We start from the raw sequence: 18229 nt of genomic DNA, 5'->3' as shown, positions 1-18229 counted from the left end.
ATCACAACAAACTGTGGAAAATTCTGAAAGAGATGGTAATACCAGACCATCTGACCTGTCTCTTGAGAAACCTGTATGCAGGTCAGGAAGCAACAGTTAGAACTGGACATGGAACAACAGACTGGTTCCAAATAGGAAAAGGAGTACGTCAAGGCTGTATATTGTCACCCTACTTATTTAACTTATATGCAGAGTACATCATGAGAAACGCTGGGCTGGAAGAAACACAAGCTGGAATCAAGATTGCCAGGAGAAATATAACAACCTCAGATATGCAGATGACACCACCCTTATGGCAGAAAGTGAAGAAGAACTAAAGAGCCTCTTGATGAAAGTGAAAGAGGAGAGTGAAGAAGTTGGCTTAAAGCTCAACGTTCAGAAAACTAAGATCATGGCATCTGGTCCCATCACTTCATGGGAAATAGATGGGGAAACAGTGGAAACAGTGTCAGACTTTATTTTTGGGGGCTCCAAAATCAGTGCAGATGGTGATTGCAGCCATGAAATGAAAAGACGCCTACTCCTTGGAAGGAAGGTTATGACCAACCTAGATAGCATATTTAAAAGCACAGATATTACTTTGCTAACAAAGGTCCATCTAGTCAAGGCTATCGTTTTTCCAGTGGTCATGTATGGATGTGAGAGTTGGACGGTGAAGAAAGCTGAGCGCCGAGGAATTGATGCTTTTGAACTGTGGTGTTGGAGAAGAATCTTGAGAGTCCCTTGGACTGAAAGAAGATCCAACCAGTCCATCCTAAAGGAGATCAGTCCTGGGTGTTCATTGGAAGGACGGATGTTGAAGCTGAAACTCCAATACTTTGGCCACCCCATGCGAAGAGTTGACTCATTGGAAAAGACCCTAATGCTGGGAAGGATTGGGGGCGGGAGGAGAAGGGGACGACAAAGGATGAGATGGTTGGATGGCATCACCGACTCGATGGACATGTGTTTGGGTAAACTCCGGGAGTTGGTGATGGACAGGGAGGCCTGGCGTGCTGCGATTCGTGGGGTCGCAAAGAGTCGGACACGACTGAATGACTGAACTGAACTGAACTGAACTGAGGCAGCTGCTGCCTTTCATACAATTCAGCACTCCTGGTGCTGAAAAACTGTGTCTAATTTTTGTTATAAAATTTTATGTAAAATACTGTTTTATCACATTCACTACCTCAGCACTGAGTTTTGATATTTATTTTTTCTTTTTTAAAAGCACATGGTAGTGTTTTCCATCAGTTGATGACGATGAGGAGGCAGCCTCAACTTCTAGTAAAACTGAGATCTTTGAACAGAAGATCAAGGAACACACTAAGGTTAGTACCCGCTGTTAACCTGTATGGTGAACTGGGGCTCATTCAGCATTTATGGACCTTCTCTGCTTCCAGTTTCTCTTCCTGCTCAGTCACCATTTGTTAGTTTTTTTTTTTCCCTCACTGATTCTTCAGCCAAGGATCTATAGGGAAATGGAATAATAATACATTTCAGATTAACTTACTCTTCAATTTACCAGTTAGTACAAATGATAGATGTGGTCAAAAGTAGTATAGAAGCTCTTGACTAAGCAGGGCTTACCATTCATGGTCCTTCCCTTAGGGAACTGTGGGGAACTTTTTTTAAAAATCATCCTGAATATTTTTTTTAGCCACACCACATGGCTTGTGGGATCTTAGTTCCCAGACCAGGGATTGAACTCATGACCTCAGCAGTGAGAGCTCAGAGTCCTAACCTCTGGATTGCCAGGAAATTCCCTGGGGAACTTTTTAAAATGTCAGGTTTATTGAGGTATAATTTACACGCAAGTAAAATTAACCCCTTTTACTTTAAGTTCTTTGAGTTTTGACAAATGTATACAGTCATGTAGCTACCACACAGTCAAGATAAAGAATATTTCTGTCACTCTGAAGAGTGATCTCGTGCCCCTTTGTAATCAAATCTCGGGCTCTGGTCTCGGGCAACAGTTGATCAGTTTTCTTTTCCCAGTTCTACCTTTTCCAGAATGGTCTACAAATGGAATCACACCATGTGTAGCCTTTTGAGTCTGGCTTCTTTCGTTTAGCATAACATAACTGAGACGTATCCATGCAGTTGCATGTGTTAGCGTATGCCTGCATGCGTGCTCAGTCGCTCAGCTGTGTCCGACTCTTTGCGACCCCATGGACTGTAGCCCACCAGGCTCCTCTGTCCATGGGATTCTCCAGGCAAGAATACTGGAGTGGGTAGCCATTTCCTTCTCCAGGAGATCTTCACGACCCAGGGATCGAACCCAAGTCTCCTGTGTCTCCTGCATTGACAGGCGGGTTCTTTACCACTGAGCCACCTGGGAAGCCCCGTGTGTTAGTGGTCTGTTCCTTTTTGTTCTGACTAGTATTCTGTTTGGTGGATGTACACAATGTGTTTATTCACCAGTTCAGAGATATTTGGGTTGTTTCTAGGTTAGGGCAATCATGAATAAAGCTACTCTAAATATTTGCGTAAGAGTTTGTGTGTGTGTGTGGACTTATGTCTTCCTTTCTTGTGTGATTACTGGATTATCTGGCCTTTGCTTAGCTTTATAAGAAATTGCCAAACTGTTTTACAATATGACCAGGCTGTTCTATACTCTCTCCAGCAACAAGTGAGAGTTCAGTTACTCCAGTATTCTTGACAGCATTTGATATGATCGATTTTTTTCTGTCTTGCCCATTTTAATAAGTGATTAGTGGTATCTCATGGTGGTTCTAGTTTGCATCTTCTTTAGGGAGTTTTTACACTGGTAGCCTCCCAGGTCTATCCATTCCCAAGTCAGCAATCTCTTGGACAGGCCATTTACCATCTTTCTCAGGGTCTCAAGGCCTATGTCTTTAAAATGGACATAATAATAATATCAACCCCATCAAGCTCTAATGAAGTTTAAGGAAATGAAAATATATAAAGCATTTGCCTAGTATTTATGGTGCATGCCTCACAGTAATACACAGTAAGTATCACAACAATTATTACTATTATTATCATATGTGTGCATGTGTACTCAGTGGATCAGTCGTGTCCAACTCTTTGTGACTCTGTGAACTGTATAGCCAGTCAGGCTCCTCTGTCCATGGGATTCTCCAGGCAAGAATACTGGAGTGGATTGCCATTTCCTTCTCCAGGGGATCTTCCTGACCCAGGAATCAAACCCAGGTCTCCTGCATTGCTTTACTGTGTGAGCCACCAGGGAAGCCCTAGTATTGTCATATGTGTAAATAAATGTAAATATCATATGTGTGGGTAAGTGTAAATATAATAGCAGATAACAGTGCTGTCATAAAATTTGTTCAAATGAGGATGTGCTATGTAGCTGGTAAGATCAGGGAAATTCAAAAAGAGGTGCCATGGGACGATGTGGGGCTGTGGAGAACACATGGCACACAGCAGACTGGATGGAGGGGGTGGCTTGCAAACAGACACGGAGGCAGCGGACCAGCCCCGCCGAGACCTGCTTTCTGCTGGCAGATGATCAGCAGTCAGGGAGACTTGGAACTCTCTGAGTGGTTGCTTTTCTCATTTGAGATCATGCTCCCAGTTTAAACATCCGTTGTTCTTATCACTAGTACTGAAATGTGTTTTATAATGATAGTGTTAACAGTTAAATCTTTCAAAAACCATTAATTTTGTACTCATGGGTTGTATTCACTCTTGGCTCCCTGGCCCCTGCCCACCACCCTGGATGTCCACAGAGCCTATAAACTCCCCCCTTTTGGCCAATCTTTTCTTGGACAATTTTTATTTTTCAAGATAAAAAAAAGAAGCACAGTAGCAGTCTCTGTAAAAGGAAAGCTAGAATCCTGTTCAGCCTCATTCTTCCTACTTCTTCAACCACCTGTTGCTTCTCTGGTTGATAAGCTTTCCATAGTCTAAACCACTTCCAAGCATTATCTTTCAAGTACAGCTTTTAATAGTGTTTCTTTGGCTTCAGATACTGGCTTGGAGATATGCTTTACAATCTAGAGATCAATCTGACTAGGTGAGCAGTGGTCAGATCGACGGGCCCATTCTCCCAAAGTCGTGAATGTTCTTCTATGTACTGGGTTCTCAAAGAAGGGCCCCCAGCCCTCAGCCCCGACCTCAGAAATAGAGGCCCTTGTTGGTTACAGCACATAGTAGGCACCCGAAAAATGTTTGTGAAGTGATTTCAAGGTAGAGATCTTCCTGCTGGTGTAAAGCTCTGCCCTGCCGCCTGTGGTCCTGGCCTCCCTCACCTCTCTGTGTGCACGCGACTCTCCCACCAGAGCCCAGAGAGAGCCCTGAGGGCCGTCGTGAAATTGTGCTCCACTGTGAGGATCCAAAGGTTACCAAGGGATCAGAGATACCAAGGGAACATTTCATGAAAAGATGGGCTCAATAGAGGACAGAAACGGTATGGGCCTAACAGAGGAAAAAGACATCAATAAGAGGTGGCAAGAATACACAGAACTGTACAAAAAAGATCTTCATGACCCAGATAATCACGATGGTGTGATCACTCACCTAGAGCCAGACATCCTGGAATGTGAAGTCAAGTGGGCCTTAGGAAGCATCACTACGAACAAAGCTAGTGGAGGTGATGGAATTCCAGTTGAGCTATTTCAAATCCTGAAAGATGATGCTGTGAAAGTGCTGCACTCGATATGCCAGCAAAATTGGAAAACTCAGCAGTGGCCACAGGACTGAAAAAGGTCAGTTTTCATCCCAATCCGAAAGAAAGGCAATGCCAAAGAATGCTCAAACTACCGCACAATTGCACTCATCTCACACACTAGTAAAGTAATGCTCAAAATTCTCCAAGCCAGGCTTCAACAGGATGTGAACTGTGAAATTCCAGATGTTCAAGCTGGTTTTAGAAAACGCAGAGGAACCAGAGATCAAATTGCCAACATCCATTGGATCATCGAAAAAGCAAGAGAATTCCAGAATAACATCCATTTCTGCTTTATTGACTATGCCAAAGCCTTTGACTGTGTGGATCAACAATAAACTGTGGCAAATTCTGAAAGAGATGGGCATACCAGACCACCTGACCTGTCTCTTGAGAAACCTGTATGTGGGTCAGAAAGCAAGAGTTAGAACTGGACATGGAACAACAGACTGGTTCCAAATAGGAAAAGGAGTATGTCAAGGCTGTATATTGTCACCCTGCTGATTTAACTTATATGCAGAGTACATCATGAGAAAGGCTGGGCTGGAGGAAGCACAAGCTGGAATCAAGATTGCTGGGAGAAATATCAATAACCTCAGATATGCAGATGACACCACCCTTATGGCAGAAAGCAAAGAAGAACTAAAGAGCCTCTTGATAAAGGTGAAAGAGGAGAGTGAAAAAGTTGGCTTAAAGCTCAACATTCAGAAAACAAAGATAATAGCATCCGGTCCCGTCACTTCAAGGCAAATAGATGGAGAACCAGTGGAAACAGTGGCAGACTTTACTTTTGGGGGGCTCCAAAATCACTGCAGATGGTGACTGCAGCCATGAAATGAAAAGACACGTACTCCTTGGAAGAAAAGTTATGACAAACCTAGGCAGCATATTAAAAAGCAGAGACATTACTTTGCCAACAAAGGCCTGTCTAGTCAAGGCTATGGTTTTTCCAGTAGTCATATATGGATGTGAGACTTAGACTATAAAGAAAGCTGAGTGCCGAAGAATTGTTGCTTTTGAACTGTGGTTTTGGAGAAGACTCTTGAGAGTCCCTTGGACTGCAAGGAGATCCAACCAGTCCATCCTAAAGGAAATCAGTCCTGAATGTTCATTGGAAGGACTGATGTTGAAGCTGAAACTCCAATACTTTGGCCACCTGGTTCGAAGAGCTGACTCATTGGAAAAGACCCTGATGCTGGGAAGGATTGGGGCAGGAGGAGAAGGGGATGACAGAGGATGAGATGATTGGATGGCATGTCTGACTCGATGGACATGAATTTGAGTAAACTCCAGGAGTTAGTGAAGGACAGGGAGGCCTGGCGTGCTGCAGGCCATGAGGTCGCAAAGAGTCGGACACGACTGAGCGACTGAACCAACTGACTGACTGACTGACTTGCAGGATCCAGAAATGTGCACTCCTTGTAGTGACCAGTGTGGGCCTTGGGACCTGCCAATAGGGCTGTGGCCTCAGGCAGGCTGTCCCAGAGACTGACCGTGGGCACAGAGAAGCCAGAGGCCCGAGCCTTGCTGCAGAGCCATGGGCTATGGTGCAAGGGCTGTGCTGTGGGTTCAAGGTGAGAGGCTGGGTTCAGGTGCGCCCTAGAGGTAGATCTTGAGGTGGGGTTGTTGTAGCCATGCGTTTTGGGAAACAAACTCACTCAGAAGGATAATGCAGGTAGTGGGCTGCAGTTTATTACACCGGCGGGCCCAAGTCAGAGTCTTCTCTTAGCCAAGGACCCCGACCAGCATTTGTGAAAATCTTTTATACCCCATGTGTACATGTCCGAACTCACCACCCCAAATTCCTTAAGACTTACATAAATAAAGGAAGGGTAAATACAATCACAATAATCTCATCATTTATGTGTTTTGTGTTCAGACAGTTAAACAATTGGCCAATAATCAATAAGCCCGAGGTTACACTCCGATAGGTACAGAAAAATTTATGGCCTGTCCCAAGACAGGGGTGATAAGTGTATGTTTTCTCTTAGGCAATGAGTAACCTGGATATGATCTTCAAGGTTCCCCTGTCCGGCGGGGGTCTTATCCTTTTATTGTCGTTTCCATAGGCACTAAGCACAGAGTTTAGAGTCCATTAGAGAGGTGGCCGAGCATGATCAGCATAAACAGGCCTAAGATGGAGTCCAGGTCCTGTGAATTCCCTCTTCAGGGTAACCCTGCTCAGTCTCCTCTCCCTGACCTGCCTCTCATAGTGGGTGGAAAAGGAAGGCATTAATGCTACCAATGGGGCTTGCCCAGTGGCTCAGCAGTAAAGAATCCGCCTGCCATGCGGGAGATGCAGGAGATTCGGATTCTGTCCCCGGGTCGGGCAGATCCCCTGGAGGAGGGCATTGGCAACCCACTCCAGTATTCTTGCCTGGAAAATTCCATGAACAGAGGAGCCTGACGGAGTCCATGGGTTTGCAAAGAGTCGAACATGACTGAGCGCGCGCACACACACACACACACACAACGCTACCAATAGCCTTCCTGCTTCTCTGCTCCAAAAGTCTACCCCACCTCTGTCCCCACTCCCCAGTGCTTAAGAACTTCATCTTTTGAGACTTCCCTGGCAGTCCTGTGGTTAAGACACCACACTTCCACTGCAGGAGGCACAGGTTTGATCTTTGGTCAGGAAACTAGCCCCACATGCTGCAAAAAAACAAAAACAACTTCATCTTTGTTCAGCCAAATTTCTCTGCCTGAAACAGCAAGGACAGGGGCTCTTTTTTGTTGCGCCAAGGGCCGTACACCAATGTGGGTAGAGCCAAGGGCAGGAAGCCCAGTTATAATATGCATCAGTGCCCAGTTTCCCCAGTATCCTTGCTGGCCAGCTTCATCCTGCCCTCTCACAAGCCAGCAGTCTTCCCTGTGTATCTCCTGGGCTGTCAGGAGCAGGTGACTCAACATGGATGCATCTTCTTTTTATGCATTTATTTTTGGCTGCACTGGCTCTTCGCTGCTGCACACGGGCTGTCTCTTCTCTAGTTGCAGCAAGTGGGGGCTACTCTCTAGTTGCAGTGCTTGGGCTTCTCATTACTATGGCTTTTCTTGTTGCAGAGCAAGGGCTCTGGGGCATGGGCTCAACAGATGTGCTTCCTGGGCTCTACAGCACAGGCTCAGTAGTGGCGTACAGGCTTAGTTGCCCCGCTGCACGTGGGATCCTCCCGGAACCCATGTCACCTGCATTGGCAGGCGGATTCTTCACCACTGAGCCACCGGAGAAGTGGACTCATCTTCTTGACCAGAGAAGCAGCACTGGAATCCTGTGCCTGGATCTCCTTTTATAGAGACAACTGTGATTGTGTGTACCCTCAGTTGAGACAAAACAGGGAGCAAATAGATCCTTACCTTTCACCAAGACTTGGCTTTCTGATTTTGGAGCTGTTTTTTGATGGGATGTAACTTGATGTAATTTGACCAAATGCATGCTTTTTCTCTCTCTCTCTGCTTTATGACTTTTAATTTTTTTTATTATTTTTTAATTTTATTTTTTTTACAGTAAGTCCTTGTTGGTTATCCATTTTAAACATAGCCATGTGTACATGCCAAATCCTAAACCAAAGGCATGTTTTTAAACTCCTGATAAGGGAAAGCCCTAAATTTAGACCCAGGCTCGCAGTGCATGGGTTCTGAATCCTGAGAAACCCTGGTCTATGGGAGAAGGCTATATGCCTGGGTATAAATTGGCTATGAATTTGTTTTCCTTTGCCTTTTTGATGTATCTCATCTCTTTTTCTCTTTTACTTCCATTGTATTGTTGCTAAAAATAAAGGAAGTAGTAGTTTACTTGTGTTTGTTAGTTGCTCAGTCGTGTCCGATTCTTTGCAACCCCAGGGACTGTGGCCCGCCAGGCTCCTCTCTCCATGGGATTCTCCAGGCAAGAATACTGGAGTGGATTGCAATTTCCTCTTTCAGGGGATCTTCCTGACCCAGGGATGAACCCAGGTCTCCTGCATTGCAGGCAGATTCTTTACCATCTGAGCCATCAGGGAAGCACCGGGAAGTCACTTGCCCAGGGCCTGTTATCATGTTTATTGTGCTTCTGCTGGTCTGTCTGTGAGGTCAGAAAGGTATATCTTTACTTCTTCAGCTTAGAGCTTTCTGGCCATCTTGGGTTTGGGAAAATCAAAGAATTTCCCTAAAGGAAACTCTGATAAAGAGCCAGCAGCATTGCTTTGTGTTATGGTGAGATACCAAAAGAAAAGGAGTGCCCACACAGTGGGCGCTGAAGGCCTCTCCCACAGGCTGGCTGCGATGCCTGCCAGATGGAGCAGGCTGGTCTGGGAGAGAAGGGGAGGGGAGAATGGAAGGAAGGGTCCACCCCTTCCCCTTGCAGAATTAATGGCTGTTTTTCAGCACGAGATGAGTTTGGGCATGCATCTGAAACACTGCCCACGTGAGCCACAGAGCAGAGGGTGAGAGGTAGGACAAGCCTTGGGAATCACAGCGTGAAAACAAGAAGGCATGCTGTGGCATCAAGGCAGCTTCCATGTTCCTCTGAAGCCAGTCCTTGAAATCTAGGTCAGGTATATACAAGATCAGAATTTTAGCAGAGTTGGAAAAAGATGATTTCCGACTCTGTGTGCCAAATGTGGGGTATGAATTTAAGTGTGGTAAGAGAATCTATCCTGCATTTTTGACATTTCTAGAAATGCAAGGGTTATGGAGTGGTCAAGGTTTCTTATCTATATTATGTGAAACTACCCGTGGGGGTCACATTCATTCTGTTCTCCTCCAACTGGCTGGAAGCCTGGATGTTACCTGGGTGATTAACTTTCCCTTCTAAAATTCTCATCCTAGAAATTAGAATAAAGGATTAATATCTGAAATTAAAATCTCCTTTGTAACATTAGGTGGTTTTTCTTAGCCCAAAGACATCTTCCCTTTTGATAAGAGTACATTGTTTGCCAGGTTTTTGAGATTCCTTCTGTGGTCATTCTTCATGCTTAGTGACAGAGTTCATGTGTTTCTAAAAATAACACTCAGAAAATGTATGTTTAGCATGATCCGGACATTTTCTTGAGTATCTGCTGAGGTTAACTCCAGTGCTCAGGATTCCGCTAAACGCTTAGTGTGCACATGGTGTCTGGCTTTTTAAATTATTTCTTTGGCTGTGTCGTGTCTTGGTTGCAGCATGCAGCATCTTCATTGTCACTCGGGATCTTTGTGGACTCTCTAGTTGTGGCACATGGGCTGAGTTGCTCCTTGGCATGTGGGGTCTTAGTTCTCCGACCAGGGATTGAACCCACATTCCCTACATTGCAAGACAGACTCTCAATCACTGGACGACCAGAGAAGTCCCAGGTTTCAGGTTTAATATCCACATAGCTGTGAATTTTCCAGTTTTCCTTCTGCTGTTCATTTCTAGTTTCATTCCATTGTCATCAGAAAAGATACCTTGGGAGGAAAAAAAAGAAAGCGTACTTTATATAATTCGTCTTTTAAATTGTTAGGACTTATTTTGTGCCCAGCATATGGCTATCTTGGAGAACGTTCCTTGGTCACTTGAGAAAAATGTACATTCTGCTACTGGGCAGTGTTCTGTACGTGTCTGTCAGTTACAGTCGGTCTGCAGTGTAGTTCAGGTTCTCCTTCCTTACTGATCTGTCTGGTTGTCCTCCAGGCAAGAGAAGCCTGGCAGGCTGCAGTCCATAAGGTCTCACAGAGTCAGATATGGCTGAAGCAACGTGGCATGCATGCATGCTGCTTGTTCTATCCCTATTGAAAGTGGAGTACTGAAGTCTCCTCCTGTGATTGTAGATCTTTTTCTCTCTTCACTTCTGTCAGTGTTCACTTCATATATCTAGGAGCTATGATGTTTATTATATATGTTTATAATTGTTATGTTTTCTTAATGAATTGGCCCTCTTATCATTATATAACATCTTTCATTGTCTCTTGTAACAGCTTTTTGGCTTTAAAGTCTGTTTTGTCTGCTATCAGTACATCTGAGCAGTATATCTTCTTTCTTTGTTTACTATTTGCATGGAGTATCTTTAACTATCCTTTTATTTTCAGCCTATGAATGTCCTTACATCTAAAGTGGGTCTCTTGTAGATAGAATACAGTTGGATCCTGTTTTTAAAAAATCTATTCTGCCAATCTGTGTCTTTGGACTGAGGAGTTTAATCCGTTTACATTTAAAGTAATTGCTAATGGGGAAGGACTCAATCATATTTTGTTATCCATTTTCTGTACATCTTAAGTTTTTTTTCTTGTCCGTCATTTCCTCCCTTACTGCCATCTTTTGTTTTTAACTGACTTTTTCCCAGTGATCCATTTTGATTCCCTTTTCATTACGTTTTGTGTATAGCTTTTTTTCTTTGTGGTTACCATGAAAATTACATACAATATCCTAAAGTTCTTACTGTCTATTTTAAACTGATATCAACTTACCTTCAATATTGAAATTTTTTTATTCTTGAACACTTATTATGTACTAGGCATTGCCTTAAGCTTTCCACATTTACCTCATTTTAATCTTTTAGTAACCTGAAATGCACGTATGACTATCTGTGTTCTACAAATGAAGAAACCAAAACTCAAGGATAAAATTAACTCCAAAGCACATAGCTTGGAAGTAGCAAAGTCAGAATTCAGTCTGATCTGTCACACCCTCCGTGTTCCACCCAGCACTGTGAAAAGCTTGAACTCGTGGTTCCTCTGCATTCATCACATCGGGTGGGGGTGGCAACATGGCTTTGTTAAAACTTGCTGCTGACTAGTTCATTCTTTCTAATTGATGACTTCTGTTTTTTATTTGACATTTGACATGGATGTGTATGCAAATGTGGAACAGGAATTGTAACTCAAAATTGTGACTTGAAAGTATACACATAAAAATAAAAGTTTTTTGAAGTTTAACATGGCCAACTTACAGTTAACGTTATAGTTAACTTATGTAACATTGACTTATACTTAACATTAAGGAAATTTTCCTTAACATTCTTTTCAATAATTAAGCAAAACTCAGAACTCTTCATTAGAGTGATCAGTATACATTTAAAAAGCACCATCAGTTCAGTTTAGTCATGTTCAGTTGCTCAGTCATGTCTGACTCTTTGTGACCCCACGGACTGCAGCACACCAGGCTTCCCTGTCCATCACCAACTCTGAGAGCCTGCTCAAATTCATGTCCATTGAGCTGGTGATGCCATCCAACCGTCTCATCCTCTGTCATCCCCTTCTCCTCCTGCCTTCAATCTTCCCCAGCATCAGGGTCTTTTCCAGTGAGTCAGTTCTTTGCATCAGGTGGCCAAAGTATTGGAGCTTCAGCTTCAGCATCATAGGTTGGATCATAGGGGATTGTTTAATGAATATATTAAACAATGTATTCTTTCTTCTTTAATAGTCTACTACCAGAAACATTAATCGGAAGCATGTGCTGCGTTCATTTGTTGATATTTTATCGCCAGATTCTTGGAGATGTTCTCCTGAAAGACAGGATGAGCCTGCACAGTACAGGTGAGACATCTTTGTAGTTTTGTTACTTGTAACAGTGCCCCATGCTCTGAGTAAATGCAGCCTCTGCTTCTGAAGGTAGCAGTTGGAGTAAAGTATTTAGAAGAGCATCAGTGACCGTCAGCGACTTCACACACACAGCCTTACACTCAGTGTGCATCCTCTGTGAGTCTAGTGTGCGTTCTGCTCTTCACCATGTACACTGTTCACATCTTAAATTCTGGAGACCTGAGATCCAAATTTCATATATAGTCATATTTTCCCTTAATTTCTTTAATAATGTTTTTACTGGGTGTTTGGTATACATATCCTCTTTTGGGGAAGAGAACAAATTACCCCCAGATAGCTAGTTTTAATGCAAGAAGTTTAAACATCAATAAAATTGGTGAGACCAAGTGAGAGGTATTCAGGGGTTCTATATTGCAGCTTTTTTGTCAGCTTGAAACTTTTCCCCAGTAAAATGTTAAAAAGTAACTTTAAGGAAATCAGTGAGTTGTCACACATGATTGAACTTGGCCAGAGATTGGCATGTGTTGTAAGAATTGCCTCTAAAAAAGTTTCGTTTTATTGGATATTCTTTATTGAGTGGGTACTATACACCAGTGCCCTGTCATGAATGAGACAGCCACTGTCATCCTTGTCCTGGTGGAGCCACAAACTGCAAACACAAAATTATGTGAATAATCCTTTTTTTAACCTTAAATGTTCTGAAGGGAAATACACAACAAGAGCGTACACTAGGAAGACCTGAATTAATGTGTAGGATGAAGGAAGGCTTTTCCAAGCAAGAAATATGTAAGACAAGACCTGAGACAGGAGTGAGACATACAGGGGAGATAGATGGGATTGGATCCTTTCTGGCTAGAAGGACCAGCATGTCTGAAGACCCAAGGCAAGAAAGTGCTGAGTGCACTGGAGGAATTGAAATTGAAAGCAGGCCAGTGTGGCTGGAATAGAGTACAGTGAGAGAACCCCAGGATGGCTCAGCACTCGTGGACAAGCGGAGTTCATGGTTAGACACGAGTTCTCTCCCAGAGACGCACTACCTGGGTAGGCAACTAGAAATGGAACTCAGAGAAGCACCAACATTCCTCAAGGGATAGTTATAACTCTAAAGGAAGCACAGTGTAAGCCTTTCAGTCATCACATGCCTTTGAATTTGTTTCAGTGACTCTAGAAAAACTTCATGAAGACATGACGCCTTAAAGAGGATAAGGCTTATTAGGTTTTTTTATAGGTAAGAAGGCTACTCAAAATTGTTGACTTTATTGGGATCTGAGCATCCGAATAAACCTAGTAAGACCTAGAGGAAGGATTTTTCTCAACTGAGAACACAAGATTGTAGAAGTCACTACCCTTGCCATTTGTGGAGTGTCCTTCCTGGTGTGCGTCTTTGCACGTGCCCTTATTGATTGTGAAATATCAGTATTCTCCTACATAGTATGTAGGCACATGGCCATCTCCTGATTCCTTTCAGCATCACCACCACCATCTGTTGGCCCCAGGCTGAGGTCCTTCCCAAGCAACGGGGAACTGGAGTCAGGCCTGACCTGCCCGCCCTCTGCCTCCTTTCCCTTGGTGCCTCCCAGTTCCTGCTCAGCCTTCCAAGAGCATGGGGGCCTTGTAATTAGAAGATTCCTCTTACCACACCACACATCAGTCATGAGGAGGAAAGGGAGGTAGAAACAAAACACAGAAAGAAAAACAGGATTTTCCAGTCTTACTCTGTTCAGAGCCAGCTTACTCCCATCCTGAAAGCTCTACTTGATACCAGACTCATTTTGGAACCCCCTGGGTGTGGATGTGGAGACAGGCGGGGATGGGGAGGGGGACAGCTTCCAGGCCCTCCAAGAGGTTGAAGTGGGCAGGGTGTATAATCAGCAAATTGTGTGGCACAGTAGTTTCAATCTGAATGAATATTTGTATGTCTATTGCCATAAATTGCGTTGGATGAAGCTTACATAAAATCCTTCCTGTTCTTTTTTTTTCAGATTTAATTAGTAATCCAATGCTGGCCACCTTCCCCAAGCTCTTAGAGGAGTCGGACATAATGGATGCACTCAGGGTGGGTAGTATGTGTCATGACAGAGACCTGCTGGGCCCCAGAAGGTCTTCAGTTCATACTTTTGTGGGGCTAATTGAACTCTGGGTGTTTTATTTCTTTAAAGAAGCTTTTCTGAAACCTTGTGCACAGATTAGAAACATTTACTTGCAAGTAAAAGTGAAAGTGTTAGTTGCTCAGCCGTGTCCAACTCTTTGAGACCCCATGGACTGTAGCCCGCCAGGCTCCTCTGTCCGTGGAATTCTCCAGGCAAGAATACTAGAGTGGGTAGCCATTCCCTTCTCCAGGGGATCTTCCCGACCCAGGGATCGAACCCCAGTCTCCTGCATTGCAGGGGGATTCTTTACTGTCTGAGCCACCAGGGAAGCCTGCACTTGATTCTGTCTCTCCCTGACCATTGTCCTCACCTCAGCAGATACAGTTGTACAGAAGTATGGTATTTGGCAGGGTTTTCTGTTTTCATGACTGTCTTACCTTAAAAGCTTAATGATATCTTATTGTTCAAGTGCTATGTTGGTGCACTTTGTATGGATATGTTAGTGTTTCACTGATTCTGTTCTTAAATTAGTTTTTTTTTTTATTTTATGTATTTATTTATTTTTGGTTGGGCTGGGTGCTTGCATGGGCTTTTCTCTAGTTACAGTGAGCAGGGGCTATTCTCTAATTGCAGTATTCTCTAATACCTACGCTTCTCGTTGCAGTGGCTTCTCTTGTTGCTGCTCCCGGGCCCTAGAGTGCATGGGTCTCAGTAGTTGCAGCTCCTGGGCTCTGGAGCATAGGCTCAGCAGCAGCTAATACCTGTGCTTCTCATTGCAGGGGCGTCTCTTGTTGCAGTGCACAGGCTCTAGAGGGCATGGGTTCAGTACCTGCGGCTCCCAGGCTCTGGAGCACAGACTCAGGAGTTGTGGAGCACAGGCTTAGTCGCTCCATGGCATATGGGATCTTCCCGGATCAGGGATTGAACCCATGTCTCCTGCACTCCTGTATTGGCAGGCGTATTCTTTATCACTGAGCCACCAGGGAAACCTGTTAAATTAGTTCTGACTTGTAAAATCAAGCTTGTAAAGAATTGCTTGCTGATACATTCTGCCCACTCCATCTGGTTCTGGGTCCTTAGAACTTGATGCCTAACTAGAGATCCACTTCTTACATGTGCCAGTTCTATACATGGTTTTTAACCCTGTCTATAAGTTTACTTACAGAGTGAAGTTGCAGAGATGTGGCAAAGACTTGCAAATACTCAGATTAATCTAGTATTTCTATTTGCTTTTTAGAGTTCCTGGGCTGAGAAAGAGAGTACATTAAAAAGATCAGAGAAGGTAATGTGACGGTCCACCCCAGACTCCACAGTTCTGTGGTCAGTGTTTGCTACACATTCTAATCACATGTCTTCTTTAGCTGAAGTAGCCATACTCATAATCCCTGTTGACAGTTCAACTATGTTATTATGGTTCCAAAGACACCTTCAAAGAAGAGTATGGGTGATCGATTCTAAGCATTTAAAAAAACACTTGATCAAGACAGTCATTTCAGACACACTTTTTTTTTCCTTTCAATTTTTAGTGTCTTTATTTTCTCCCATGTTCCTTGGGGAGATTTTTTTTTCTGTTTCTTTTTTATATTTTGAATTATGAAAGTATGATAACACATTTTAGGAAACTTGGAAATATAGAGCAAAGTTACATACAATTCCACTGTATATTACAGTTATTTTTTTAAGTAGATAAATTAAGATTTTTAGTTGGTGTTTCAATATCAAGCTCTCAAAAATTAATAGATGAATATGCAGGAAAGTAGAAGGATATAGTAGACCTGAAAAACACCATGAACCAATTCAACATAATTAAGATGTATACAGTTTTCACAAAACAGTAGGCTACAAATTCTATTCAGCTTCCTATAGACTATAGGAGACACTGGAACATATCCAGAGACATAAAACAAGTACAAAAATTTGATGGTCTAAAGGTATCAAAATCATACAGAGTCTGTTCTCTTGTGTTTCTAACTGTGGAATTATGTTAGAAATCAATATCAAAAATCTTTGAAAATAACCCACATATTTTCAAATGCAGTGTGACATTTACCAAGAGAGTCAGACCACTGAGTTTTATTGAATTGAGGGAACGTTTCTAAGCCAAAATGTTCCAGCTGCCTATCAAATTTCTCTCATTAAAAAAAAAAAATTCTCTAGCTCTCAAAGTCCATATCAAGTACAGAGAAGTAAGAAGAAAGTTGGCATAAGCTGTACCTTACACTGAAAGCACGCGTGACTGTGCATCCATGGCCCAGAGCATGTCATTGCCAAACAGAACTTGCAGCAAGCAGTGTGCAGTGGCTTGACTACTCTAGTCCAAGATTGACAAACTTTTTTGGTAAAGGGCCAAAGAGTAAATATTTTTGGCTTTGCGGGCCACATGCTCTCTGTCTCAAATACCCAGCTCTGCCTTTGTAATGCACGGCAGCTACAGGCAGTATTAAACACCTGAGTAGGGCTGGTACTATAAGACTATTTATAAAAAGAGATGGTAGTGGGCTGCATGGGGCCCACGGTCCATGGTTTCTGGACTTTTAATCTGAACTTTTCATTATCCTCAAGGAACATGGGAGAACAAAGAAAGACACTAAACATTGAAAGGAAAAAAAAAGTGTATATATTGTATCCTTATTTGAGCTTCCGTTCAACCCAAATTGGCAGGTTTAATGCTGTTCTTGCTCAGTAGTGGACCGGTGCTGGGCCTCAGGCCTGTAGAAGCGGCCTCTCCAGCTCGCCCTGGAGGGGTCGTATCTCAGTGCAAACCACCTGCACCCCTGCAGTGCCCACCTGAGGTGTGGAGCTGGGCTGCCTGCCCTTGCAGATGTCACTCGGCTCCTGTTCTGGGGGAGGCGGGGTTGACAACACATCCTTACTCCTCCGGCTCCTTTCTCTGGATTTCAGGCCGGGCCCTTGCTACCCTTCTCCTGTAACACCTTGAGCTAATTCAGTGATCCAGCTGGCTTCCCACTGTGTCTTCTTAGTTCCATTTACCTGGAACCACACCCTTGTCCCCAGAATTAGACTCCAGCGCACCAGTCTCCTTGATGGAATGTGCGAGACCCTCAGTGGAGCTCAGTGGGCACCCTGGCTTCAAGGAGTCCCTCTCAGACCCTCAGAGAGAACCTCTCGTTTCTCCCCGAGGTGACTCTGCTGTGTCCATGTCCTGACCGAAGGGCTGGTTCCTGGCACCTCCATCCCACCCCTTCCCTTGACGGCTTCTAGTCAGCAGAGTTCCTAGAAGGTAACACCTGAGAAGTAGCAGCATGGGTCCACTACAGTGATTGCTGTTGCCGGTGTTTCCCCAGAGAGACAAGGAGCTCCTGAAGGCGGTGTTCCTGCTGGTTTACCACGACTGCGTGCTCCCCCTGCTGCACTCTGCACTCCTGCCCCCGTTTAGATGGGCAGAGGAGGAGACTGAGGCTGCACGGTGGAAGGTCATCGCCGACTTCCTCAAACAAAACCAGGAAAATGAGGGCTCCCTCCAGGCTCTGCTGTCGCCAGAGGCGGTCCATGAGCCTTTCCACATTTCCGAGCAGACCTATGACTTCTTGGATGAGAGAAGGAAGAACGTGGCTTGACAGCAGTGGCCTTTGACCCTCAGCTTCCCGCTGAGTCTGACAGACCCTCCACGACGGCCTGCATCACGTGGCAGAACCAGAACCAATGGTCCCATCATTTTGTACAGGCCACATCCTATAAGAATGATTTATCTGATAATTTGAATGTGTCAATACAGTAAAACACATTTTTATAAGTAATATTGTATAAGTTTAAAGAGAAATTGTTTTTTTCATAAACAACTGCTACATCTTTTTAAAAATTGAGTACAGTTGAGTATAGTATATTGAGAATGAGATGGTTAAGATAGCATCACTGACTGAATGGACATGAGTGTGAACACACTCTGGGAGATGGTGAAGGACAGGGAAGCCTGGCGTGCTGCCATCCATGGGGTCATAAAGTGTTGAACACGACTTAGTGGCTGAACAACAGCAACATGGTTGGTGTGAAATATGAAAGTTTCAGGTGTACAACA

At 43.8% G+C, this 18229-nt stretch overlaps 1 protein-coding gene across 9 annotated transcripts in view; it reads left to right on the top strand.

The window, feature by feature from the left end:
* NPHP1 (nephrocystin 1) overlaps positions 1–17951 on the top strand; it is a 67180-nt gene extending 49229 nt beyond the window's left edge. For all 9 annotated transcript variants that reach the window (XM_081484806.1, XM_081484808.1, XM_081484803.1 and 6 more), the window contains 5 exons: positions 1211–1310; positions 11985–12097; positions 14086–14159; positions 15431–15475; positions 17499–17951. In XM_081484806.1, the coding sequence (XP_081340932.1) occupies positions 1211–1310; positions 11985–12097; positions 14086–14159; positions 15431–15475; positions 17499–17771 (605 nt within the window). In that variant the 3' untranslated portion in view covers positions 17772–17951. The remainder of the gene's footprint in view (positions 1–1210; positions 1311–11984; positions 12098–14085; positions 14160–15430; positions 15476–17498) is intronic.
* The last annotated feature ends 278 nt before the right edge of the window (positions 17952–18229 follow it).

Source organism: Giraffa tippelskirchi, chromosome 4 (assembly GCF_054371585.1).
Source record: "Giraffa tippelskirchi isolate mGirTip1 chromosome 4, T2T-mGirTip1v1.2.pri, whole genome shotgun sequence".
NCBI lineage: Eukaryota > Metazoa > Chordata > Mammalia > Artiodactyla > Giraffidae > Giraffa > Giraffa tippelskirchi.
This window is presented reverse-complemented; position numbering and strand designations above follow the sequence as displayed.